At 49.7% G+C, this 27081-nt stretch overlaps 1 protein-coding gene across 6 annotated transcripts in view; it reads left to right on the top strand.

The window, feature by feature from the left end:
• The first annotated feature begins 14288 nt into the window (after positions 1-14288).
• The window catches only part of LOC117999779 (guanine nucleotide-binding protein subunit beta-like protein 1), a 62017-nt gene continuing 49224 nt past the window's right edge, over positions 14289-27081 (top strand). The window contains exons 1-6 of one of the 6 annotated variants that reach the window (XM_034989133.1): positions 14300-14322; positions 14432-14497; positions 14618-14713; positions 16779-16888; positions 17101-17237; positions 17888-17979. In XM_034989133.1, coding sequence (XP_034845024.1) covers positions 17132-17237; positions 17888-17979 — 198 coding nt within the window. In that variant the 5' untranslated portion in view covers positions 14300-14322; positions 14432-14497; positions 14618-14713; positions 16779-16888; positions 17101-17131. Of the gene's footprint in view, positions 14714-16778; positions 17980-18075; positions 21028-27081 lie in introns of those variants that run through there. The other 5 variants (XR_004676323.1, XM_034989131.1, XM_034989130.1 and 2 more) reach the window with 5 other exon arrangements.

Here is a 27081-nt window from a genome sequence, read left to right as displayed (position 1 = left end):
TCCATGAATAAACAGAAACGCCTTGGATGCCTCCCTCCTGGAGCAGGGCGGGGACGGGGGTGGCACGGGACCCCGGCTCTGCCCACCTCGGGCCGCTCTGCGCACCCAGGCCTCGGGACGTGCTTGACGCTCCACATGAGTGGCTTCTCTGCTGGGCTTTTTCACGGGGGGGGAAGTGTTGAGGGGGGTCCTTCCCCAAAGTTGTGCACACACCAGCTCCGTGCTGCTCACCACCCAGGCCGGGCGTCCCAGCTCCAAAAGGGCTGGACCTGGGGGGAGCCATGCTGCCGGGGGCCCCCCTCAGACAAGCCGGTGAAGGAGGGAGGCGCGCAGGTGCCTTTGGGGCAGGTCCAGCCACAGGCTGTGGAGATCCCGAGGCAAGAACTGTGGCGACCGATAACTGGGAGACTAAAAGAGACGTCAGTGGGAGCCTGGGTGGCTCAGTCATTAAGCATCTGCCTTCAGCTCAGGTCAGGATCCCAGGGTCCTGGGATCGAGCCCCATGTCAGGCTTCCTTGCTCAGCGGGGAGTCTGCTTCTCCCTCTCCCACTCCCCCTGCTTGTGTTCTCTCTCTCACTGTGTCTCTGTCAAATAAATTAAAAAAAAAAAAAATCTTAAAAAAAAAAAACAAAAAAAGACGTCAGTTCGCGCGTACAGGCCGGTCACATCTGTGAGTGTGGAGGGGCCGGTGCCCGTCCCCCACCCCCCGACGCCGTGGACGGATCCCATGCCCAGCACTCCCTGGGCCTCACCTCAGCCAGCAGGGCCTGCCTCCCTGCCCCGCAGCAGAGACGGCTGTCACCACTTCCTGTTTGCAGACCCCGCGACTGGGAAAGTTCGCCAAAGGCCAAGGACGCGCAGCAGACACCCTGGGCTCCCGCCGGCCGCAGACAGCACCCACCTCAGACTAGCAACGCGATGTTCCGGGAACGGAGTGACAGTAGGTGTGCCAGGGCCCGCCAGGAGGCCATACTTGCTCGGGATCTCTGGGGCGGCGCTGGGAGGGAGGAGACGGGACTTTGGGACTGTTTTGCAGATGCTGCTTCTCGCAGTCCCCTGAAGAACCCCTCTGAGCAGGACTGACCCGCCACGCTGTCTCCCCTGTCCCACTCCTCCCCCACCCGGCGGCCCTTGCTGCACAGCGCAGCCCCTCGTGGGCTCTCGGGTTACTGGTTCCGCCACCCGAGGGCTCCGGGAGCCCTGCACGTCCTGGTGCCTGGCCAAGCACCTGTGCCTTCGAGGGCAGGGAAGCGGCCCTTGCATCAGCCCATGGGGCCCAGCAAAGCATCTTAGAGCTGAGCCCGCCTAATCCCAGCCCCAACGTGGTTTACAGTGCTTGGGTTTCCCTAATCCCGAAACCCAAGCCACGGTCCCAGCAGCCGTCCCAGAGCCATCTGAGCGGGCAGCAAGAGTGGGCACCCCCTCCCACGTGCCTGCTGTGTTTGGAGCTGACCCCCTCGGACAGGGCAGAGAGCTGGGCACCGATGAGTGAAAATCCGACCCTGATGAACCCCGGGGGAGCTCAGGAGACAGCCGAGCCCTCTGCTGCCTGGCTGGTCGTGCCCCGGCCTCTTCCCAGGCGGGAAATCCAAAGGCAGCGGCAACAACAGGAGGGACCGGCAAGGCAGGCCCAGCACAAGGCCTCTGAGCTTCTGGCCTCTAGAGTTTCACAGGACAGTGATCCGGCCTTGTGGTTCCACAAAATTACACCGGTTTTTTTTTTCCTAATAAAATCGGTATATTTGGCTTATAACTGGTGATCAAGTAACACCAAATGCTTGGGAATGAAGTGGGACCATAAACAAGAGACGGTGTGACCTTGTTACACAACAGCAGGGGGTCAAGAGCCAGCTGGACCCAGCTCCCTGCTTTCGCCACCGGCCACTAACCCAGCCAGGGCTCCCAGGCACTGGACACCAGGCATATGGGAGTGAGCACCCCAGCAGAGGGCACCCCACAGTCTCTCTTTTTATAGCTTTATTAGTGAGGCACACAAGCCACGTGTGGTGAGAACAGCTAATGGTGCCTCGTGGTCTTTAGCATCTCTGAAGAATTTTCATACCCATAAATTTCCCAAAGCAGATGTAATTAGCTCCTCAGCTACCGGGGTCAAGATATGGGACAGAATGTGAGGAGATCAAAGCAACGTCCAGATGTGCTTTGTTGGGGCCTCCCACTTGATGAGTGAGACCGATGCCTAGACCCCCCAGAAGTCCCCTTGGGGCGCAATGGTGCAGCCAGGGCACAGGCATGCCGCCGTCCTCCCCGCCGAGGCCTCAGCGCCAGGTCCCTGCCGTGGGAGAGGGTGGATAGGAGGCGAGACCTCCACGCAGCTTCAATGGCTCATTGTTCTGCCCTCAGTGGCTGGAATTGGGCCGGGTGATTATAATAATAAAGTCCTACCGATCAGCCAGTGGTTGGGTTTCCATAGCTTGGGGAGTATTTGATTTTCAAAGTCTTTGGCAGGGGAGATGGTGTATAAATGGAGTGTGTTGTTCACCTCAGCCTGTTCTTTGGAAGTCAGGGTCCCATCCAGCACCTTACTTCCTTCAAAAGATGCCTGTCAGCTCCTCAGTGCCCAGGCACGTCAGGGCGGGAAGCTGCACCAGGAGGCCCAAGCACCGCGTGAGTCCTGCCTTCACCGGCTCAGACAAGCCCTGACCCCCAGCCCAGCCTCCGAGGACTGCCGTGAAGACCAGACACCTGCTGCAGTGGAGGGGGCTCAGTGAGTTGGGGGGCTCATCTTACTCCTGCCTCGTACCCTCTCACACAACACACTTTAAGCCTTTGCCCATGCTGTCCCCTTAGCCCAAAACTGGGCCTCCACCCTTCTGTCCTGGCTGACTGCCCCCTCCTTGGTTAAGATTCAGTGCACGGATCCCCCTCCAGGAAGCCTTCCCTGACACCTGGCAAGAGGCCTGCTTAGGGCTCCCACAGAACGGTGTTTCTCTCTCACCCCAAAGGAGCCTCCCTTATTCACGTCTTTGTCCCCAGCACAATGCCTTGCCCATAATAGGTGCGCAAAACATGGCTGCCAAATGAACATTGGCATGAAATCTTTGTGTTTTCAGTACCAAAATTTCCATGATGCCCTGCTCTGCAAGATCTGAGGACGTGCGCTCCACACACACTATGCATCCTTGGAAAAGGGGTTATGGCTTAGAACCTGACCCAACTTCCTTCAGCTTACCTCCTCCTGGTTCTGACATGCCGGGGCTGCATGAGACAAGCAGAACACCAGATTTGCTCCAAGAATTTCATCAGGCACCACGTGTCCTAACCACAAAGGCAGGCACAGCAAGATTGGTGCCTATAAAATAAGTGTAAGGAGGGGCTGGTCTGAGTAATGCCTGAGCAGCTTATACAGGGCTAACTTCCCTGAGTTAGTAATGGCCAACTCTAGACAAAGTAGAAAAGAGAACTATTCGAAGGCACTAAAGGACAAATAAATAAAAGTGGTGGAAACTAGAGGGAATCTGACCTTTGAAAGGAGAGAAATGCACTGGGTGAGATCCGTGTTTGTACTGCTTTTCCCCTAAGGGCCCTCTCCACGGCATGGCATGGGTGACTGAAATGTGGCTTGATGTTCCAGAGAACAGAGTTTGGGTCAGTCAGAGCATCTGGAAATGAGGAAGAGAATCCCTGAAAATGTGCATACAAACTCCCCTCAAATCCTTGGTTGACTCCTGGACTGCTTATGTATGAGTGAGACTCAAGGGGTCCGGTAGGAAGGTAACAGCTGAGCAGAGGTTTCAGCTATTGCCTACCACAAAAGAGAGAGAGTGTGGCTCTCAAGACCTGCCAAGCTATGGGGACTGTGCAAACACCACGGGCTCCCCATTGAAACCACAGAAAGTCCATGCCTTAGGAGAAAAAAAAACAAATTATGTTCCACCATGAAAGGGTTTGTGAAATTAGGACTCAGGGCAGAACTGCAATAGATATACCCTCACTAATATAAAACTAAGCTTCCAAGAGTTCAAAATGAAACAAAAACAAAATCAACACGCTTCAGAAGAAAACGATCCAAAGCCTCTACCAAGTGCCATTTGTAACATCCAGAATGCAATAAAAAATTACTAGATGGGCAAGAGACATGAAAATGTGATTCCTAGCCAGAAAAAAAGAAAGAGAAAGCATCCCTAAGACGATTCAATTAAATTTTAAAACAGCTATTGTAAATATGTTTAAGTACTCCAAGGGGAAAAAAAAAAGGTCACAATGAATGAACAGAAGGAATTTTGGCAGAGAAATGATAACTGTAAAAGAGAACCAAATGGAAATTCTGAGCTGAGTAGTACAACAAATGAAATGTAATTAGATGGACTTTAAGTGATCTTAGGAACAGATTGGAGATGACAGAAGAAAGGGTCAATGAACTTGAAGACAGATAAAGAATTCTGTCTCTGTCTCTGTTCTGATCAAAAGAACAGAGAGTGACATGGGATTCCTGGGTGGTTCAGTTGGTTGAGCATCTGCCTTTGGCTCAGGTCATGATCCTGGGATCCTGGGGTCCTGGGATCCAGTCCCGTATTGGGCTCCTTGCTCAGTGGGGGGAGCCTGCTTCTCCCTCTGCCTGCTGCTCCCCCTGCTTGTGCTCTCTCTCTCTCTCTCCCTCCGACAAATAAATAAAATCTTAAAAATAAAAATAAAGAACAGAGAACGACAATATAAGAAATATAGACCAGAGAGAGCACACTAGAAAGTCTAATATAATCGTGGCTCAGAAGGAGAAAAAGAGAGAGAATGGGGCAGAAAAAAAAATCTGAAGAAGCGATAACCAAAAATTTAATGAATTTTGGATCAACTTACAGATGCAAGAGTATCAGCAAATCCCAAGCAGTATAAACATGAAGAAAACACACCGAGGCATATCATGGTCAAACTCTTGAAAAGACCAATGATAAAGAGAAAATCCTGAAAGATGCCAGAGGAATAAGGACACATCACATTTCTGACTTTACATTAGAAAAAATGTAGGTCAGAAGCAATGGAACAAAATTTATGTGAGAAAAAAAAAATAAAGCCAATCTAGAAAATCTATGTGCAGTAAAAATATTCAAAAATGAGGGAGAATTGAAGATATTTAAATGGTAGCTGAAATAATTCCTCAGCTGACTCACACTGCAAGAAATGCAATAGGAGGTTCTTCAGGCTGAAGGGAAATTGCACCTATTGGTGGACATTTGGGTCATTTTTGGCTGTTTTTAGTGAAGCTGCAATGAATGTTAATGAACAATTGTTTGTGTGGATATATGTTTTCATTTCTCTTGGATATGCATCTAGGAGTGAAATGGCTAGGACATATGGTAGGTATATGTTTAACATTATAAGAATGCCAGAGTTTTTCTGAAGTGATTGTACTACATTCCCACCATCATTCTTCACATTTATTTTATTCTTCACATTCTTTGCAAGTACACATGGAACTTTCACCAAGGAGATTACACACTGAGACATAACCCCACAAAAAAAAAAAAAATCACAAAAAGATATCTTGAAAATCCCTCAAATATTTAGAAATTAGACAACATACTTCTAAATAACCCAGGGATAAAAGGACTCAAAAGAGAAATTGGAAAATATTTTGAACTGACAATAATAAAAACATTAACACTTCATTGTTCTTGGGATGCAGCCAATGAAGTGATTAGAGGCAAATGTATAGCTGTAAAACATTTGTGTCAAAAAGAAAACTACTTGTATTTAAAAAAATACTTGTGTTTATGATCTCTGACCCACACAACCTCCTGAAGAAAACAGCAGAAGAAGAGCAAATTCAGATCACAGGAAAGAGGATGGAAATAATAAATATAAAAGTGGAAATCAAAAACATAAAAAGCAAGTGATAATCAATACAATAAAATATTGGTTATTAACAAAATTACCAATATCAGGGGTGAAAGAAAAGAAGAAACATTGTTACAGAGTCTACAGGCATTAAAAAGATAATAAGGCAATGGAGCCCCTGGGTGGCTCAGTCGATTAAGCATCTGACTTCAGGGGCGCCTGGGTGGCTCAGTAGTTAAGCGTCTGCCTTTGGCTCAGGTCATGATCCCAGGGTCATGGGATCGAGCCCCGCATCGGGCTCCCTGCTCAGCAGGAGGCCTGCTTCTCTCTCTCCCACTCCTCCTGCTTGTGTTTCCTCTCTCGCTGTCTCTCTGTCAGATAAATAAATAAAATCTTTAAAAAAAAAAAAAAAGCATCTGACTTCAGCTTAGGTCCTGATCTCAGGGTCCTGGGATCTAGCCCTGTGTCAGGCTCCCTGCTCAGTAGGGAGTCTGCTTTTCCCTCCTGCTCTCCCTCTACCCCTCCCCACCACTCATGCTCTGTCTCTCTCTTAAATAAAATCTTTTTTAAAAAATAAAGATTTTATTTACTAGAGAGAGAGAGCACAAGTGGATGGGGCAGAGGGAGAAGGAGGAACAGACTCCCAGCTGAGCAGGGAGCCTGACGCGGGGCTGGATCCCAGGACACTGGGATCATGACCTGAGCCGAAGGCAGATGCTTAACCGACTGAGCCACCCGGGCACCCCAATAAATAAAATCTTCTTTAAAAAAAGAGAATAAGGCAATATTATGAACAAAGTTAATTCAATAAATTTGACAATTTAGAAAGGGACAGATTCCTTAACTTACACAGGAAGAAGTAGAAAATATGAAAAGCTCCACATCTATCAAAAGAATTAAATTCTTCATTAAAAACTATTCCATAAAGAAAACTCCAGGTCCAGATAGTTTCACTGATGAATTTTATCAAACATTTAAGGAAGAAATCATGTCAATATCATACCAATGATTTCAGAAAACAGGAGGAAGAACCTCTTCCCATCACTTTATGAGGCCAGCGTTACCCTGACAAAGACATTCTAGGAAAAAAAAGTTACAAACCATTATACCTCAAGAACATAGATGCAAAGGTCCTGCACAAAATATGAGCAAGTTGAATCTAGCAATACAAACAAAGAATTGATTATGGCCAAGTGAGATCTATCCCAGGAATCCCAGGAATTACATTGATTGCATTAAACATGCAAACAATGTAATTTACCCCATTAACAGAATGAAAAAGAAAAATATTGCGATCATAGTAATAGATGGAATAAAAGCATTTAACCAAATTCAACATCCATTTATGAAAAAACAAAACTCTGAGAATTGGGACTGAAAGGAAACACCTTCAGCCTGATAAAAAAGGTGTCTATGAATAACATCTGTAGCTGACACCAGACTTCACAAAGACCAAACATTTTCCTTCTAAGATTAGGAGTAGGTCAAGGATGCCTACTCCTACCACTTTTACTGAACTTTATTACCAAAAGTCCTGGCTGCTACAACAAAGAAAAAAATCATGTAGTTATATGTACATACATGTATGTAGGTGTACACATATTATATATAGATTTAAATATATAAATGTCATATATACATAAGAAAGAAGCACAGCTGTTTTTATTTGTAGATAAGAGGGTCATGTCCATAGAAAATCCTAATGAAAGTATAAAACAATTACCAGAACTACTAAGTGAATTTAGCAAGAGCTCAACATAACATGTCAATTCTAGTTTTACATACTAGCAAAGAAAAACTGGAAACTGAAAAAATGTTAAAGTACTATTTATAATAGCATCAAAAACCATAAAATGCTTAGGGATAAATTTAACAAAATACATGCAAATCTGTGCACTAAAAACTGTAACAATTCCTGAAAGAAATTAATGAAGACCTAAATAAACAAAGAGACATAATCTGTTCGTGAACTGGAAACTTGGTATCGTTAAGAAGTGCCCTATCCCCAAATTTACTTATACAGTCAACACAATCCTAATCAAAATCTCAGTAGAAATTAACAAGCTGATTTTTCATAGAAATTGGCAAGTGGATTCTAAAACTTATATGGAAGTGTAAAAAAATCAGAGTAGCTAAAATAATTTTGAAAAGGGAACACAAAGTTGGAGGATGTAACCATCTGATTTCAAGTCTTACTCTAAAGCTACAGTAAGTAAGAGAGTATGCTTTTGCCCAAGGACAAAGATCAGTGGAACAGAGTAGAGGGTCCAGAATTAGAACCACACAAATGTGGTAACTGGATTTTAACAAAATTGCCAAGGTTAATGCAGTTGAGAAGAGGACCATTTTTATTTTAACAAATGGTGCTAGGAAATGGAATGTCCGTATGGGTAAAAATGTACTTCAACTCATAACTCATATCATACACAAAAATTGATTCAAAATACACCATAGGCCTGCATGTAAAAGCTAAGACAATAGAACTTCCAGAAGTACACATAGCAAAAAACTTCATGATGTTAGCGTAGCGAGGGTTTTTTTAGGGTACAAAAAGCACTAGCCACCAAGGTGGGAAACTTCTACTCTTCAAAGGATATCTTTAAGAAAACGAATTGGCAAGTGACAGACTGAGAGAACATATATACAATACATATATCTGACAAACACTTTTAAATTAAGAATGCATGAAAAAACTCTTGTAAATTAATAAAAGATGACAAACAACCACAAAAAAAGCATGGGCATCATTAGTTGTCAGGGAAATCGAAACCACAATGAAATACCACTCCCTTTCTGCCAGAAGGATTACAACTAAGAAGACCGACAATACCATGTGTTGGTGAGGATGTGGAGCTATTGGAATTCTCAGGCAGTGCTGGAGGAAGTGTAAAAGTTCTAGATACTTTGGAAAACTTTTGGCAGCTTCTTATAAAGTTCAATACATGCGCCTACCCCATGACCCAGCAAGTCCACTCATAGACATTTCCCCTAAAGAAATTAAACCCTATGTCTACAAAAAGAACTTTTTCAAGAATGCTCACAGCTTTATTCTTTTTTTTTAAAGATTTTATTTATTTATTTGACAGGGAGACACAGCCAGAGAGGGAACACAAGCAGGGGGAGTGGGAGAGGAAGAAGCAGGCTTCCCGCAGAGCAGGGAGCCCGATGTGGGGCTCGATCCCAGGACTCTGAGATCATGACCTGAGCTGAAGGCAGACGCTTAATGACTGAGCCACCCAGGCGCCCCCTCACAGCTTTATTCTTGATAGCTCCAAACTAAAAATCACCTGAATGTCCATTCACAGGAGACTGGATGAACCAACTGTGTAGTCATATGCAATGGGTGCCACACAACAATAACAAATGAGACACTTGCAACCACAACATAGATGAATCTTACAAATACTGGGTCAAACACAGAGTCCATGCTGTAGGATTCCATGGTTAATAAGTTCCAGAACAGGCAAAATAAAGCTATGCAGTAGAAATCAGAACAAGGCCTATGAGGGATGGAAACACTTTCTGGGTAATGGAATGTTCTATAGCTTAATTGTGTGTGGTGGTGGCTTACTGCACAAAATTTATGGAACTGTGCTCTTAAGACCTATATATTTTATTGAAGTAAATCTTACCTCAATTTAAAAAGAGAAAGAAATAATGTAAAGAAACTGACAAAGACAACAATGGTTTCCAAAAGCCTGTCTTCCTTCAGATTGCTGTAACAGAATACTATAGACTGGGTGATTTATAAGCAACAGAAATTTATTCCTCTCAGTTCTGGATGCTGGGAAGTCCAAGATCAAGGCAGCAGCAGATATGATGTCTGGTAAGAACCTACTTTCTGGTTTACAGCCAGCCAGCTTCTCCCTGGGTCCTCACGTGGCAGAAGGAATGAGGGAGCTGTGTAAGGTCTCTTTTATAAGGGCACTAATTTCATTCATGAGGGCTCTAAAAGCCACGCCTCCTAATACAATCACATTAGGAGTTAGGATTTCAACGTATGAATTTTAGGGGGATAGAAACATTCAGTCATAACAAGGCTGAAGCACAAGGAACCCCAGAGGTACCAGGGTCATGTGCCCAGCCACCTGGCTAAATTGGAAGGGTCTCTGAGGCATCCATGCTAATCACTTAGGGCACAGCCCTACCAGAAGAAGAGGAAACAGACTCTTCCTGGAAAGTGCGACCTTTGAGAAGGCACCAAAGGATTCAGCTCTGTATTTTCAGGGAAACTTTTGGTAGAAGGAGAAAGGTGTTGGCTGAACAGAGAGACCCTGGTATTCCTGGTTCTGGGCTCAGGCATCCACCAATGGGCTCTGGGGAAGGCCCCCGATGAAGGTCCAGGTGCAAGGAGCACAGACAGGCTGCAGAGGCTGACAGTCCTCAAGCAGCTGGCGTCACCTCTCTGCGTGTTCCTGCTTCCTTGTTGCCCCTTTGCTCTGGGCACACAGTGCCAACATCAACCTTGAACACTTCAGAGCTGAAGTCCTTGTTCCAGTGCCCCCTGCCTGACCACTGCCTCTGGGCCTCCTAATTCAAACACTCACATCTGGAACACAACACAAGTGGGTGCATTTCCAAAGGAGGGGCTGCAAGCTGGGTCGGAACTCTCAAGTTTATCATCCCTCAGGCAAGTCTTGGCCTTTATGAAGTCTAGCTTCTCCATATGTGAAATGGGCTGACTCCTGCTTCATCATCCAATGAGAACCTTGCATTCACATTCTGGACGCTTGGTGGGCTCAGCAGAGTAAGCTGTGAAAATATACACAGAGTAACTGGGTGAAAATGTCCTTCCCTGTTAATATATTTCAAGATCAATGTAATATACCATATCAATAGAAAGAAGGAAATAAACATGGTCACATCAATTGATATGAAAAAAGCATGACAAAATTCAATACTTTTCCATGATATAACATTCAATAAACTAAGAATAGGAGGACATTTCCTCAATATGATAAAGGCCATATGCAAAAAATCCACAGCCAACATCACACTCAATGGTGAAAAGTGAAAGCTTTGCCTCTAAGATCAGGAACAAGGCAAGGATGCCTGCTTTTGCCACTTCTATTCAACTTAGTGCTAGAAGTCCTAGCCAGAGCAATAAGACAAGAAAGAGAAATAAAGAAATTCAAATTGTAAAGGAAGAAGTAAAATTATCTCTGTTCACAGGTGACATGATCTTCTATGTAGAAAACTCTAAAGAGTCCACAAAAACCTGCTAGAGCTAATAAATACAGTCTGCAAAGTTGAGGCATATAAAACCAACACACAAAAATGGGCTGCATTTTGATACACCAACCATGAGCAATCTGAAAAGGAAATTAAGAAAACAATCCTACTTATAATAACATCAAGCAGAATAAAATATATGGGAATAAATTTAATTAAAGAAGCCAAAGACTTGCACACCAAAAACTACAAAACATCACTGAAAGAAATTATAGAATACTTAAATAAATAGAAAGACATCCCATACTCACGGACTGGAAGACTTAATATCATTGAAATATCCATACTATACCAAGTGATATACAGATTAAAGGCAATACCTATCAAAATCCCAACAGTGTTTTGTTTTGTTTTTTCAGAAATAGAGAAACCCATCCTAAAATTCATATGGAATCTCAAGGACCCCCGATAACCAAAATAATCTTGGAAAAAATGAGTGAAATTGGAGGATTCAAACTTCCTGATTTCAAAACTTATTATGAAGCTACAGTAATCAAGATTGTATGACATAGTGACAGACATAGACACCAATGGAATAAAATAGAGATCCCAGAAATAAACCAATCTTATATTGTCAATTGATCTTTGACAAGGGTGCCAAGACTATTCAATGGGAAAAGGACAGTCTTTTCAACAAATGATACTGGGAAAACTGGATATCCACATGCAAAAAAATGAAGTTGGACCCTTATCTTAAACCAAGTTGTATAAAAAATAACTCAAATGGATCAAAGACCTAAACATAAGGGTTAGAACTATAAAATTCTTAGAAAAAAAAAAAAAGGGAAAATTTCCATGACATTGGATTTGGCAATGATTTGGATATGACACCAAAATAACAAAAGAAAAAAATGGGTAATTTGACTTTATCAAAATTTAAAAGTTTTGTGCCTCAAAGGAAACCATCAAGAGACTGAAAAGATAAGCCACAGAATGAGAGAAAATATTCACAAATTATGTAATGAGGGATTAATATCCAAAATCTACAAAGAACACCTACAACTCACCAACAACAAAACAAAAAAACCCAATTAAAAAATGGGCAAAGGACGAACAGGAACTTCTCCAAAGAAGATATACAAATGGCTAATAAACACATGAAAAGATGCTGAATTTCACTCATCGCTAAAATTAAAACCATGCAATACCCCTTCACACCCATTAGGATGGCTATTATCAAAAACACACAAACAAACCAACCCAGAAAAGAATAAGTGTATATGAGGATGTGGAGAAATTGGAACCCTTGTGCATTGCTGGTGGGGACATAAGATGATGCAACTGCCTTGGAAAAATTTGGCAGTTTTTCAAAAAGTTAAACATAGGATTACCATATGATTCAGCTATTCCACTCCTAGGTATATACCTAAAAGAACTTCAAGCAGGACTCACATAGATACTTGTACACCCATATTAATAGCAGTATTAGTCACAATAGCCTAAAGATGGAAGCAACCCAAGCAGCCATCAACAGCTGAATGAATAAACAAAGTGTGGTATGTACATATTATGAATATTATTCAGCCTTAAAAGGAGCAAAAATTCTGATAGGTGCTACACCGTGAACCTCTTAAACATTATTCTAAGTGAAATGACAAATAATGTATGATTCCACTTAGATATGAGATACCTAGAATAAGTAAATTAACATAGACAAAGTGGAATAGAGGTTACCAGAGGCTGGGACAGAGGCAGCGGTGAGGAATTAGAATCGATACAATTTCTGTTTGGGGTGATGAAAAAGTTCTGGAGATGGGTGGTGGTGAAGGTTGCACAACAGTGTGAATATACTTAATGCCACTGAATTGTACACCTAGAAATGGTTTTAAAAGGGTAAATTTTTTATGTATATTTTACCACAATTAAAAAATATATATACATAGAGGATGGCCTGAGTGAAAGAAAGCAATTTGAATCAAAAACGGTGATTTCCGATAGGCTGGCCTATTAGTTTTTTACACAAGCCTGCTGCCTGCTCTCTGCTGACAGGCCTTGAGTTGGACTGAGCTGCCTAGTGCCTGAGGTAAGCCAAATTGTCGGGAACTCCCCCCTCCCTCCTTTGAGGCAGGAAGTTTAAATTATCAGGTCAATTAGGAAAGATACAACCGAAAAATACAAGTTTCATTCACACTTCAAGGAGGCGTTTCCTGGCTGGGTGCCACTTTTATTATTTTTGGCGGAGGTGGCTGAAAACCCCACAGACCCAAGTAAAGGTACAATGTGATCTTTGATTCGCGTTTCAAAGATCAAAGAGAGTGAGTTTGGGTGTAAATGCAGATAACATTTCAGAGATGGTTTCATGAAAGGAGTCACTAGACCAGGGCAGAAAGGGAGCTGGTCTCTTACGTGTGTGTTCGCCTTGAGAAACATCTTTTTCCAGTGAATTCGGCTGCTGATGGCCCTAGTAATTTCTGGCCTGCATCCAGGTCCTTGGCCCACAGGGCATTTGGTCTTTGGGCTGGGGGGCCGGCACCCCCTCCCACCTCTTGTCTAGGCACCTTAAGCACACGGAGAGGAGACATGGGGCGGTGCACGCGAGAAGCACTCAACCTCATGCTCCACTCGCTTTTGCAAAGTCTCTGGGTGCTGACTGGGCATGCCACTCCTGGGCAGCAAACTTGGCCTTGGCAGCCTGCCCTCATTGTCCTCTCTCGGTCCAGCCTCGACCGGGGTAGGCAGCACAAACCCACCCACTAGAAAACCCACAGGCTTGCCAGCCCCTAGGCACGCAGGTGGGGAGTCCTCACTGCCAGCGCTGCTCTGCCCTCCAGCTCCTGGGCCGGAGGTATGTAGAACCAGGCACTGGGTGGTGAGAAACACTTTCCATGGAAGCGCTGCTGCCTCTCTATGCCCAAACCCTCCCTGATGCTCTCTGTCCCCAATATTCCTTCTGACGTTCCGTAGCGCCCCAATGCCCAGCTGATGGAGGGCAGTGGCAATGTCTCAAACATCTGTGGGGGAGCCAGGTGGGTGCTCAGCCCCTCCCTCCAGCTATCCGTTCCTCTGCCCCAGCGCGTTTCACGTCTGCCTGCGGGGCACCGCCAATCCCGGCCGCCCCACGCTTGAGAACGCGGCCCGAAACGCTCCAGGTACATCGCGCGGACGGGTTGAGCGCGCTCCCATGACCCCCCGCGCCGCACTGCTGCGCTGGCAGGGCCTGGGAGCGCCTGCGCGGCCCTGGGCCCAAGGCTCAGGGCGCAGGCGCGGCCCTGCTGGGAGGCCAGCGTGGGACGTATGGGGCGGTGCGCGCACGCAGGGGGCGTGGCTGCATGACGTGTTCAGCCTCTGAGCGCTGTGCGGGTTCGACCGGGTGTCGCTAACTTCGGCGGGAGGGTCAGTGGGGCGGCGGGAACCCGAGCTGCCGGCTGGGGCCCCGCCCCTCCATCTCTTCCTAACTCCCTGTCCGCAGAGAAGCGCTCGGAGTCCCCGGACTGGGTCCCAGCTGTCCTCCCGAACGGCGAGCCTCAGTTTCTCGGTCGGCGCCGCAGGCTGGGGAGATCCTGAAGTCATTTTCGGGTGCTTCCCGCGGTCTTCGGAGGTCGCCCCCGCGCCCCGCCTCGCCTCACGGCGGCCGATATTGTTCTGCACTTTTTAGGTGGCACTTGGACTCTCGCCCCGGGAGGGAGACCGGTCCGCAGTCTCCAGCTGCAGATCCGTGGACCCTCTTCACAGACGCTTCGCGCAGCCTCAGGTAGGTCGGCTTCTTTTTGCAGTGGGACTTGTGAGCTCATTTCCCTGCGGTTTCCTGCATGGCGTTTGCGGGAGGGGTGGTGCAGTGGTCCACTTGCTATGAGGCTTTGGGCACGTTATTCTACCCCCGGGGCCCCTTGTCTCCAGCGTTATCGGTGCTTTTTGGCTTTGCGGAGGCAAATGCGCGTGCGTCCCGGTACGTGCTCCTTGAGTAGAGCGCTGTGCAGTCCAGGAGAAGGGCCCAAATTCCTCAGTGTTAGAGTGGGGAGAGAAGGGATAGAGGTCAACAGACTGGTAGCCAAGGCGCCAAAGTGTTAAGAGACCCAGGCTTAGGAAGGTTCAGGCCCGTCAGGGCTGGTTGGTTGGAGCAAGGGAACATTCTCCCTCAGGCTGCAGGGGGCACACAGGCATGCTGATGAGCAGGCAGCGGACAGCTAGGGTTCTGATTGGGGGTGGGATTTGGGGCTGGGAGGAAGCCAGGGCAGAGACCTGGGTAGTGTGCACTGTCTCCTGGGCATGGGATGTGGGTTTTGCATGCAGCCTGGCACCTAACCTCAGATTGGTGGCAGGAGCTGGGGTGTGGTTTGCAGTCACTGGTTTTCAGAATTCGATGAGGGACTGAACTGGACTCACAAGTGGACTGCATTTGTGTGCTGCCCCTTGGGCTACTGCCGCCGGCAGGCTCTGGCATATTCTTTTACTGTGTTAGGATGGGAAGGGCTTTCAGGTGGAAGAACCCCCCACAGAGTGAGGGCTGTACCTGAGAGATTCCAGAATGCTTGGGTGGCAAAGGTAGGTGCTCTTGACCCTAGCAGCTTCGAGTGCTGCAGGCTACCCTGGAAGGTGCTCAGCAGAAAGACCAGCAGAGCTGTGTCTCCCTGGAGGAACTCATTCTGATGGGGATAGGAGAGATAAACACATGGGCAACTATGCACAAAGGTGTGTGCAGGCCGTGGTGGCCCGACGTGAGTTGATGGAGCATTAGGGTTGGTGTGGAGGGGTTGCAGAGTGTGTTCTGTGGTGGCTATGAGTGGACCTCCCTTTGCAGAGAGACTGAGGAGGTGGCCACTATCAGGCTGGGCAGTGTGAGAGCCCTGGGAGAGGGCTCCTAGCTTTAGAAGGGAACTGTATCTGGTGATGGTTGCAGCCTCCTTTTCCACTGTGGGGCTCTTTGGGCTGCTCAGGGTTGATGACCACTGCTCTCCAGGCCCTTTATAGCAGTGACTTTGGGGTGGTGAAAGAAGACGTAGCAAGTGGAATTAAACTTGGGGTTTGGATGCTGGGCTGTCGACAGGAATGGGGATGCAAGGAGGTGTGTTCGGGGTGGGGTGGCGTTGCCAGCAGGCTACACTCTTGAGTGGTGAGGTGAGTCTGGAAGGCACGGGTGGGGAGGCTGGAGGGCACAGAGAATAACGGGTCCCTAGGCTTCTGTTGGCAGAAAGGTAGCACCTTCCAAGCTCCTAGTGCTTTGATGTTAAAGGATCTTGTGACACTGTCTACTTACATAGCAGTCACAGTGTTTGGGGTGACTAGGTGACTCCTTTTTGGTGGATTGAAAGGTAGTTCATAACCAGCATGGTGATGTATGGTGGTTAAGCTGTGGTCTTTAGAGCCAGGTTCAGCTGCCTCCATCACTTACTGGTGGTTGGTGTGTGGCCGCAGACAAGTGACTTCACTCACCACTCTGCCTCTGGTACGATGAGAGTACCAGCCTCATCAGGGGGTCAGTGTTTGGCACAGATAGAGCACTCAGTAAAAGGTAGCTACTGTCGTTCTCCTGAAACTCCCTGACAGCCAGCCAGGCCATCCAAGGAAACCCTGGGGGTTCCGATCTGGCCCCCTTTCCTTCTCCTGAGACTGACAGCATCTGCCATCATGCCTTGCCCATGAAACATCACAGGTGGCATTTGCCCACCTCAGACCTCCCAGGACTGCCTCCTGGGCCCTCCTTCCACTCAGAGCTCCTGGTTGGGTACTTGGGGTTTGCCTGCTTAGTGCCTCCTCCTGCTGCCCAGTGGAGGTGGTTGGGCCTGGTTCCCGCTCTTCCCCACCTTGTTTTTGGACAGATTGCCTTGGATGGTGGCCTGCGTCTGACAGTCCCGTCAGCTCTTCTCAGCGCTCCTGAGGCCACAGCTGTCAGCTCCTCTGACCCTCAGCACTTGCCTGGAACGCCTGGGTTTGCCGCACCCCTTTTCAGCCCATCTCTGTCCTGTTGTGTCATGCCCACCCTCCCTGCTGCGCTGTCTCTTCCTTTCTTCCTCCTTCCTCTTATAGTCGATGTGGCAACTCCCCTCTGTTCCCAGCATGCCTCTTGGCCGGCACCATTGGCAGGGCCCTTGCAATCCCATCTGGGCAGCAGCCAATTACACCAACGCACACCCTTGGCAGCAGATGGACCAGGTCTCTCCTGGCGTCACATATGCCCCCCCCAGTGGATCCCTGGATTGAGCGGCCCTGCTATGGGGACCCTGTGTGTGCACGCACAACCTTGGAGCAGAAGAGCATGGCCATGAGTGCTCCCGGCGGTAAGCCCACAGAAAGGGGGCCCCCGGCTCTGCACATGCCTGGCCCATGGCCCCCAGGGTGGACTTCCACTGGGTGCCAGTCTCGTACCCACACACCTTTGATGGCTCCCCAGGGCTTCTGGACCGATATGTCCTTTTGCTTTGAGCACTATCAGGACAACCTCACCTGCATCTTCGAGATCCTAGGGCAACTGATGGACTGAGCCAGGTGTGGGCAGCCCCCTATGTCGATGGGGACGTGCCCCTTCCTGACGATTATGAGCTCTTCTGCCAGGATTTCAAGGAAGTTGTTCAAGACCCGAACAGTTTCACTGAGTACCGTGCTGTAGCACCTTGCTTCCTGCCTCGAGCCAGCCACCAGTGGCCCCTGGAGCTGCCTGTGGTGAAGCAGTACTTAGCTAAGTACTCAGAGGCCCTGGCACTCAACATGGGTGCTGTCCCAGTTGCTGTGGCCACCCCTGCTGTTTGTAGTTCCAACTCTACATCCAGAAATACTCTCCCTGAACAGCAGTGGGCCAAGGAGAACAGCCCTGGGTCTGTGGAATCCCCCACCTTGTCTACTTTGGCATGCAGCACTGATCCTGGTCCTGTGGGGCCAACCTCGTCCCAGCCAGGGGAGGTGACCGCTACATCTGTCCCTGTACTTTCAGGATCTGCTAACCCGCCTGCTCAGAAACCAGATCCAGTTCCACCAGGGGGTCCAGAACCCCAGAAGACAGAGGAGGAGGTTTCTAAGACAGAGGTAGACCAGGAGACATCCTTAGGTACCCCACAGTGGGTGGCGGACACCTCAGAGGCCCCAGGAGACCTAACAGTTTCCCCACTCCCCACCCCACAGCCCTGGATTCTGGGCACAGCCCAGGCAGATGCAGATGCAGATGCAGCAGTGCTCCTTGTGATGAAGTGGCCTACATAGCTGAGGAACCCCATAGCCCTCCAACAGGACGGGGTGGCTTTCCCAGATATTGCCGTATCCACTTGTTTTATTGCTGGGCAGGAGGTGCACCTGTTTGGGCTCTGCTCTGAGCCCTTGTCTCCTTCACCACCCCACCACCTGTTATAGCAGAATATTGGGCTCTACGCTGTGCCTGTCATCCTCTGACTTCCCCAGTGGCCCAGAAGCTGCCTCCTCAGCTGTATTTCCACTGGTTGGACAGTTTCATACAGCAGTCCTCATCAGATATTTCTATGTCTTTATAACCGCTCCACTCCCCAGACCCCTTTGTTCAATGTTGGCTGGACTAAACTAGGTCTGCCATGTCAGCCCTGTTTGGATCTGTCCCTGGATGGTGTCTCTGCTTTGGCCCCCTTGCCCATCTTGGCTCCCTGTGACCTCTTTCCTCTTGGCTGGAATTTAAGGAAGGCTGCATGGAGGAAGCAGCCACTTTGATCATTTAGTATGAGTGGGATGGCAGAGAAAGATGCTTCCCTATGGGTTTACCAGCAGTCTTGGCCAGCTAGGGAGGTGAGATACAGGCCTCCTTGCCAGTCTAATTCAGTGTCAGGCATTATTCCCTTTTGTATATTAAGATTGTAGTTATGCCTGGTTTTCTTCAGAAGTTGACATGAATTTCTGTGTCTCAGTGCCTTTGCCCATGTTGCCCTCCCACTTTTTGCTCTTCAGCAGTCCCTGCCTCCTTGCCCACTCTTACACATTGCTGACTCAGCACTTAAACCATAACACTATAAATGACTTGTATCTTTGGATAGGCTATGAGCCTCTAGGGCAGGGGCTCCATCTTGATCAGCTTTGCATCCCTGGTACACAATTTGGTACTCATTAAACATATGTTGAATTTATGGCTCAGCTTGTGGTGTGGTGGCTGCTGACAAGCAGAGCCCTTATTTTGTTAGCCGGAACACTGTTGCCTGTTCTGTTGGGAACCGGCTAGGCCCTAGCCATGAGTACTCTAGGTCGGTGTTGGAGGTGTGGTTTCTGGTGGGGGCTTTGCGAATTGAAGGGTCTGGCTGAAGGATGGAGTTAGGACTGGCAGGTAGAGTGTGGTTTTGAGAACTGACTTCCTAGAGCTGGAGGTGAAGTGAGGAGCAGGCAGCAGACCAGAGCTATGAGGCCCAGGGGCCAGAGGATTGGAATGAAGAAAGACCTGTTCTGTACAAGGATGGGTTTTCTAATAATGAGAACTGAGCTCAGAAGCTCCCTTAAGCCAAATTTAACACAGGATGGGTACAGTGTACCTACCCAGAGGAACAGTTAGACAAGAATGTCAAGTCCCTTCAGTTTTATAATTGTGGAAACAACACTTTCCTGGAAACTAGGAAGAAAAAATAAATGGAAATGTGAACTGCTACTAAAACTAGTTATTTTAGAGAAAAATTAGTAGTAAGCAAACATCTGGTAAAAATTTTTAAAATAGACGGGTTGGGATTATTTAGTAATTGTTAACTTTAAAAGGCTCTGGGTTCAGATGGTTTTATGTGTGAGCTATTTTAAGGCACAGATGCCTTGTAAATAAAACAGTTGCAAGTCTTAGAAATAAGTGGGAAGGTGATATAACCCTAAAAGCAAACAAGCAAGCTAACAGAAGAAATCACTATGCAGCCTTGATTCTGATCAAGTGTGGGAAATCCCTGCACATTGTAACTCAGCTCCAGATGCATTGCTGCCCCTCCACACTATTGCTCAGTTCTGGACCCTCCTTTTTCAAACCCAGCTCAGACTGCGTCCCACCCCCACCCACTGGCCTGCCAGTGGGTCTGATATTGTTGGCCATATCTTTTGAGTTGGTAAGATGTCTCTGACAAGAGAACCTGGGGTTACTCACTGGGGTGATGGCCCAGTCACTTAGTTGACATCCCCACTGTTGCTGGCATCTGCGCAGGACACCTTTCTCATCTACATTTAGTGGACTGGAAGTGAATCCCTTTCAGCTCAAGATTGCCATCTTCCCTTCTGACCCCCCTCCCCCGCCCCCGCCGCCATTACCATCTCCCTTGGGCCCCAGACAGCTCCTGCCAGCTTGGTTTGTAGTCTGGCATACCTCTCCTCAGGGCCAGTTCTCCCAAGGCAGGCCCAAGAGGATCTGCGGAGAGGCCAGATGACCTGTCTTTTAATTTGGAAAATGGGCCCTATTGTGGTTGGGCTCTCATCACAAAGGAAAAGAAACAAGGGCAGGGCCTTAGCAGCAAAGGCAAGGTTGCCAGTTCCTGGGTGCCCTTGCAGGTGGGATCAGGAGAGGATGGGAGGGCTCTGGCATGACCTTGCAGATAGGCAGTGCATATGGTGTTGCAGAGCGACAGTTTCCTCGGCAGCCGTTGCTGTGCCCTGTCTTTGGGCAGATGCAATGACCTAGCTGCTTTCCTGTTCTGAGGGGGGAGAAGGAACAGAGAGACAGCAGAGGAGGCCCTGCCATGCATGACGGGAGGAGGATCCTTGGGTCATTCGCCACTCCCAGCTCTTCACACACAGGTGGGCTAGAGGAGGCTACTCCTGGGAGCAGGACAGTCTGGCAGGGTTTGCTGGCTGTGCTCAGGGTCTGGCTGATGTGCTGGGGTCTGCCTACCGGATCATCGTGCCTATCCCATACTTGGCCTTGGAAATAACCTGGAGATTTTATTTCCTAAAGGTATGACACAGTGGGCACTATGGGAGGATTTTTAAAGTACACGTCTCCAAGGAAAATTTAACACCAGAAGTATTATGGATACGGTCCTATGAGAGAACTTTTTATAAAGCTGCAACAATGAAAGTACTTGGAATTGGTGTGGATGGATGAACAGAGGAGAATAGAAAACTTTGAAATAAAGCCAATAAATGCAGGAATTTAGTTCATGCTGAAGGTATTGTTTCAAATTAATGGGGGTGAAATGGATTATTTAGTAAAAGGAGTTGGAACAACTGGTTAGCCATCTGGAAAATAGTAAAACTGGATACCCACCTCACTCTGTGCCAGGCTCCACTCCAGATGGATTAAAGATTTCAATATTTAAAAACATAAAAGTACTACAGGGAAGTATGGGTGATTTTTTTTTTCTGCCTGTGATCCCAGAACTTTAAAAGTTCTAGGTATCCAGAATTGCTGAAGGTATGGAGAAAGAGGCTTTTTCTTGCTCTTGATGGGAATATCAAATACTACAATTCACCCACATAACGTTTCTAAGCACACATACCCTGACCACTTGCCTATGGGCAGATGGCTGTTGTTCTTCTTCAGTGTGGGGCTTCAGAGCATGGACTTGAGCTTGGTCACACCTTGCCTCCACTTGCAAGCTCATGGTCTGTGGTGTCACCTGACCTCATAAGGTGGTGGGAAGATCGAATGAGATAAGGCCTGTGTAGTGGCCGGAGCCCTGTCAAGTGCCTAGTGGGCACTCACTGCATTAACAGCAAAGCTGGAGACAGCCCAAAGGCCCTGTAGTATGGAGTGAGGTAAATAGAGCTGTTCTGTCACATCAGTCAGGATGAGCCAGATTGTGCTGTAGTCAAAACCTCCCACGTCTCACTACTCATCTGTCACAGACCAGCTGGGGTGGCCCTTGCCCATTGCAGAGGACCTGTGCTGACAGGAGTTCACTGGACGCATTCTCCGTAACCACAGAGGCAGGAGAAAGATCACAGTGAACCACAAGTGATACTTACATCCCTCCTTTTCCAGTACGGTGGCCAAAAGAAGCTGCCAAACCACACCTGAGTTCTGAGGGATGAGCGGCTAATCCTCCAGTGGGGTGGGGCTGTCAGCATGGAGAAGGTGAACCTGATGCTCAGTAGTGACCCTAACCGATCGCCAAAGTGGGGGCAGGCCTGCATCAATACCCGTGGAAAGATGCCTGTGAGCTTACTAAGGCCGCGGGGCTTAAACAACAGAGTGTATTTCTCCCAGTTCTGGAGGCTGGAAGTCCAAGATCAAGGTGCTGGCAGGGTTGTTTCTCCTGCGGTCTGTCCCCTTGGCTTGTGATGGCCATCTGCTCCCTGTCTCCTCACATGGTTGTCTCTCTGTGCCTGTCCTAATTTCCTCTTATAAGGACACTAGTCCTATTGGATTAGGGGCCACCCATATGACCTCATTTAACATTAATTTCTTCTTTAGAGGCCCTGTCTCCAAATAGAGTCACATTCTGAGAGGGTAGGGGCTAGAACTTCCAACAGGTGAATTGGAGGGGGGGGGGGAGACACAATTTGCCCATAATAATGCCCAAGATGGATTTCTTGTTTTTCATTTTTGCAATTTCCAATAATGTTATGGTGAGCACTCTTGGGGGTGCAGAGCCTCTCCAGGCCACGGCAGCAGAACATGCTAGGAACGCTTATTTCAGAAATCTTTGCCTGCCTGAGGGTACAAAGACATTACCCTGTATTTCCCAGTTTTAATGTTTTGCCTTTTACATTGACTCTCAAGTCAGCTTGACTAATGGCGTGGCGTGCAGAGGGCTCTGCCGTGGTCATCAGATAGCCAGTGACGGGCACGGGCCCCTCCACCTACCTGCGCCAGACATGTAATAGGAGTGGGAATCGGTTTGAGATGTGGAGCCGCTGAGTTTGGGGGCTTGTGTATCCCACAGCGTGACCTATCCTACCCTAGTGAGTAGAGGCCCCTTTCCCCACAGGGCACGGACCTTCCCACCCCAGGTTAAGGATGCCAAGCTGACCCAGCCTGTCCATGGTGCCATCCTTCTCATACATGCCTAGCTCTCTGGTCTGGTCTGTCCTCACCAATGATCTATCTAGCTTTATAGTGAGTCTTTATAGCGAGTCTTCATTATTTGGTAGAGAAATGTTCCCACCTCCCCCACCCCTCCACCCACACCTTGTTCTTTAAGTCGTCTTGGCTAGTTTTAAGAACACATCATCATAAGCACAGGATGGTACAGTGGACCATGGTGTTCCGTTGCTTGCCTCCAGCGGTGGTCAGTCCTTAACCTGGGGGCGCCATGTTGGTGGACAGCTGGCCGAGTGAGCAGTGCCAGACAGTGGGAGTCCTGAGCTCACTTTCTCTTGGGGCTGTGGCGTCCTCATTTGTAAATGGGCAACATGATCTCTCTGTTACAAGGGTGTTGATGGTGAGCCTGGGAGGAGTCCCTGGCCTTTGGGGTGCCCTTGGCAGCCCATTCCTTCTCTCCTGGCCTCAAGGCTGCACAGCCAGGGCTGGGGCCTGTGGGTGGTGCGTGCTCATCCACTTGCCAGGTGGGGCCACCAGATGGTGGAGAGGAACATTCTGGGCTGCTCACCTGTGTGCCTGAGCAGCACGGGGCCTGGGCTGACAGCCCACACTCTGCCATACAGCTGGCGAAGTGCAGGTCCTGCATGGTCAGTGTAGGGACGCTTGGCCCTGGGAGTGCCACATCTCATGCCCCATGGGGTCCTCAGTGCCGAGCGTCGTTCACCTTGACACTTCTGCACCATAGCCAAGGTTTTCTGAAGGCCATGGGTGGGGAGATGGGCAGCCCGTGAGAGCCTGCAGGGCAGGGGAATCCAGGAAGCATGGGGTGGCCAGGTACCTGATCCAGTGTGCTGTCCCCTAGGGCGTGGCAGCCTTCCCACCACCAAGACCCTGTGTTCCTCCCCCTGAAAATCAGGGTGCAAATGGGAGCCATGGATGGTGACGGCCAGGAGGGTAACCCTGAGGCCAGTGCAGCTCTGCCCGTGTTCCCACCCCGCTCCAGGTGCCCACTTCACAAAGCCCACCGTGGCCTCCTGGTCCCTATCATCATGTCCCCTGCCTCCATCCCCCTCCATCCCCCTCTACCCCCCACAAGTTGCTGAACTTTTGCAAGGCTCCCTTTGCTGCCTGTGTAAGGGAGAGAATTTCTGCCTTGCATGTGCTTGGAGGCAGCCGGCAGGGCCCTCAGGGCTACCATCACTGTCCCTGACCCTTCCCTCCCCCAAGGCTGCAATCAGGCGCTGCCAGTGGCTGTTAGTGCCCGTGCACACATGTGAATGTGTGCACCTCGACACGTGTGTGTGCACAGACCGCACAGCCCATTGTGAACATGCGGTGTCTCGGTGGGCACGTAATTTGCACATCTGTGAGTGTGTGTTAGGTGGGTGGGGGGCCTCCCCTGCCCGAGGTAGCCCCTGTCACAGGAGCAAACACATGCATCCCTGTCAGAAAGTGTATCACCACCACCATGGTTACAGACCCCCTCTCCAACTGGGATCAGGTTCCCAGGAGCTGCCTGGGCACTAGCCCATGGGGACTGGCCCACTCCGTGCCCAAGGTGAGAGTGGTCTGGGTGCTGTCAGCATTGGGTAGCTGGCCGCCGTGGACCAGAGCTCATGGTGGATGTGGGCCCCAGAAGCTGGTGCATGGGAATGGTCACGCTTCCTGTAAAACAGCGAGCTTTTCCGTGTGTTCACCAGGGACAAAAATGCTGCTGGCCTGGCTGGCGTCCCACCCCTGCCTGTAAGTCTGTGGGGGCAGGCTGGCTGAAAATGCTCCCGAGTTGGACTTCCTTCCTGCCGTCTTGCCAGGCTCCCTGGACCTGCTCCTGGGGGTGATGGGCGTCCTAGCTGCAGCTTGAGGCGCCTATTTGTGGGGTGGCCCTGCCTGCCCAGCCTGCCTGCCTCTGCCACCCAGCAGCCCCTCTCCCTGGCCTTTCCTTTCAGTCTAGCAAGATTGGCCTGTCCCCCCGTCCCAAGCAGAAGTCTCAGTGGCCCAGCTCCGAAGCCCCTGCTGGCCGTGGGGTACACGGCCGCACCTCACACACTGCAGCTGCTAGTTTGTCAGACATCACTGTGCCTTTGTCCATGAGGCTCCGTCCTGCTGCCCCAGTGCAGTCTAACCCTGCCAGGCAAAGCACCGAGCAGGGACTTGGCTGTGGTATGGCAGGGCAGGACAGGCACGCTGGTGGGAGGGCTGTGCTCCCCTCTGCCTGGGCACCCATCGTACCACATGGGCCTTGACCCCTGCAGAGGAGCCAGGTCCCAGGGCATGTGGCTGTAACTTTGCCTCCATTGCCCTCTCCTCAAACACAGTGGAGCCCTTCCAGAAGGGGTGCTCGCACACCTGGTGGGGTGAATGTCTAGACACGGTGTGGGGCACTGCTGGGTTTACTGCAGGCAAGGAGTTCCTATGGGGCCTGGGACAGTCCTGTCTGAGGTCGTGAATCTTCCTGGACGGGGCACCTTCCCCCTCAGAGGAGCCAGGAATGCGTGAGCTTTGCAGGAGCAGAAGGTCTCCACGTTACGGAGCAAGTGACTTGCTGCTCTTGGGCAGAACACGAAGCTTCAGGCCAAGGATGGAGGTGGCTGTCAGTCTGTCCCCCAAGGGCCTTTAGGAGTGCAGCACTCTTGACTACCACAGAAGCCTGTTGTTCCTACAGCTGTCCCCCAGATCTGCTTTGCAGCCTTTCTGGCCCATGGGGAGATGCCCTGCCCGTCCTCGAAGCTTGGAGGGGGCTCCTGGCAGCTGGGCTCTACGGTTTTCTCGGTACACTCAACAAACAGCCAGCACAGGACCCTGTGGAGCCTCAGGCCGCCATCACCTGCTGCTCCTGGGACACGGCTGTGCCAGAGGCAGGCAGGCCTGGGACTGGCCTTCAGTGCCCTAGGGGAAGGGCTGCTGGAGGGCATTCTTTACACCCTCTCACCCCCACGCTGTACACACAGAGTTCCATCAGTCACCGGGAGAGTTGGGGATGGCTACAGTTGGGGTGTGCCCTTGCCGCCCAGGGGGAAGGCGGGTGCAGGGATGGTGCCAGGCTCCCACCTCCCCACCGGACTCTGGGGCCTGCGGTGCGCAGGGCTGCTCGTAGCACTGTCCTCCCTCCGCTCGGCCTCCGTCCCAGGCGGGGCTGGCCGCGCGCGTCCCCGGAACCCCTCCCTGGGATCTGCATCTTTGAAGCCATGGATACTGACAGAGGATTCAATGAATCCAAGGTCGCCAGTCGGGCGTTGACAGATGCCCGGCCGCGATACTCTTTCTGATTTAATAACCGAATGGGAGGCTGGCCCTTGGTAATAATTAGGGCTAATTACTGAGGAGGTGTTGACAGACGGGCTGAGAGGAAACAAACTACCTTTATCCCCGGGCTTAGAGTCAGATTACCGGCCCAGTGCTATCTGCCCCTCAGAAAGTAGACGCTTCAATCACTCACCGAGGCTTCAAAGGGGAAAGGGCCTGACAATGCACGGCGTTTGGAAGGGAGCTATGAAGTGCGCCTTTGACTCCGAATCGCCAAACGGAGCCCCATTCCAGAAATGGTTTCTTTGTGAAGTTTGAGTTACCCCCGGCAAAGCTGCCTCCCTGGCTCGGGGCCGGGGAGGGGTGCAGTGGGCGCAGGCTGGGCTGGGGCTGGGGCTGGGACGGGCCCGCGCTGTCCCGATCCCTCCTAGGCTGGGCCTGTGCCTGGCAGCCCACGGGGCCTGAGCAGGGAGGTGCAGCATGCTTTCCTTGGCCCAGGGACTGTGTCCAGTTCTTTGTGGCTGTGAGCTGCTGGTAACGGGATAGGGATCTTACTATCCCTGAAGGGCTTGTTCCTTCCCTTGTCTCATCCGGGCGTGCTTTCTTTTCTTTCTTTCTTTTTTTTTTTTTTTAAGATTTTATTTATTTATTTGACAGATAGAGACATAGCGAGAGAGGGAGCACAAGCAGGGGGAGTGGGAGAGGGAGAAGCAGGGTTCCCGCCGAGTTGGGAACCTGGTGTGGGGCTCGATCCCAGGACCCTGGGATCAGACCTGAGCCAAAGGCAGACACTTAACGACTGAGCCACCCAGGCATCCCTGGACATGCTTTCTAAAGCTGTTGTGGGCAGGTCTAAGCTCTCTGGTTTGGTTTGGTTTGGTTTTCTAAGGGGTCTAGCATGCTAGACTCCAGCGGTGGTCAGTCCTTATCCTGGGGGCGCCATGTTGGTGGACTGCTGGCCAAGTGAGCAGAGGGAGAGGGAGAGA

Source organism: Mirounga leonina, unplaced genomic scaffold, assembly GCF_011800145.1.
Source record: "Mirounga leonina isolate KUSES-001 unplaced genomic scaffold, KU_Mleo_1.0 Mir_481, whole genome shotgun sequence".
NCBI classification, from domain to species: domain Eukaryota; kingdom Metazoa; phylum Chordata; class Mammalia; order Carnivora; family Phocidae; genus Mirounga; species Mirounga leonina.
This window is presented reverse-complemented; position numbering and strand designations above follow the sequence as displayed.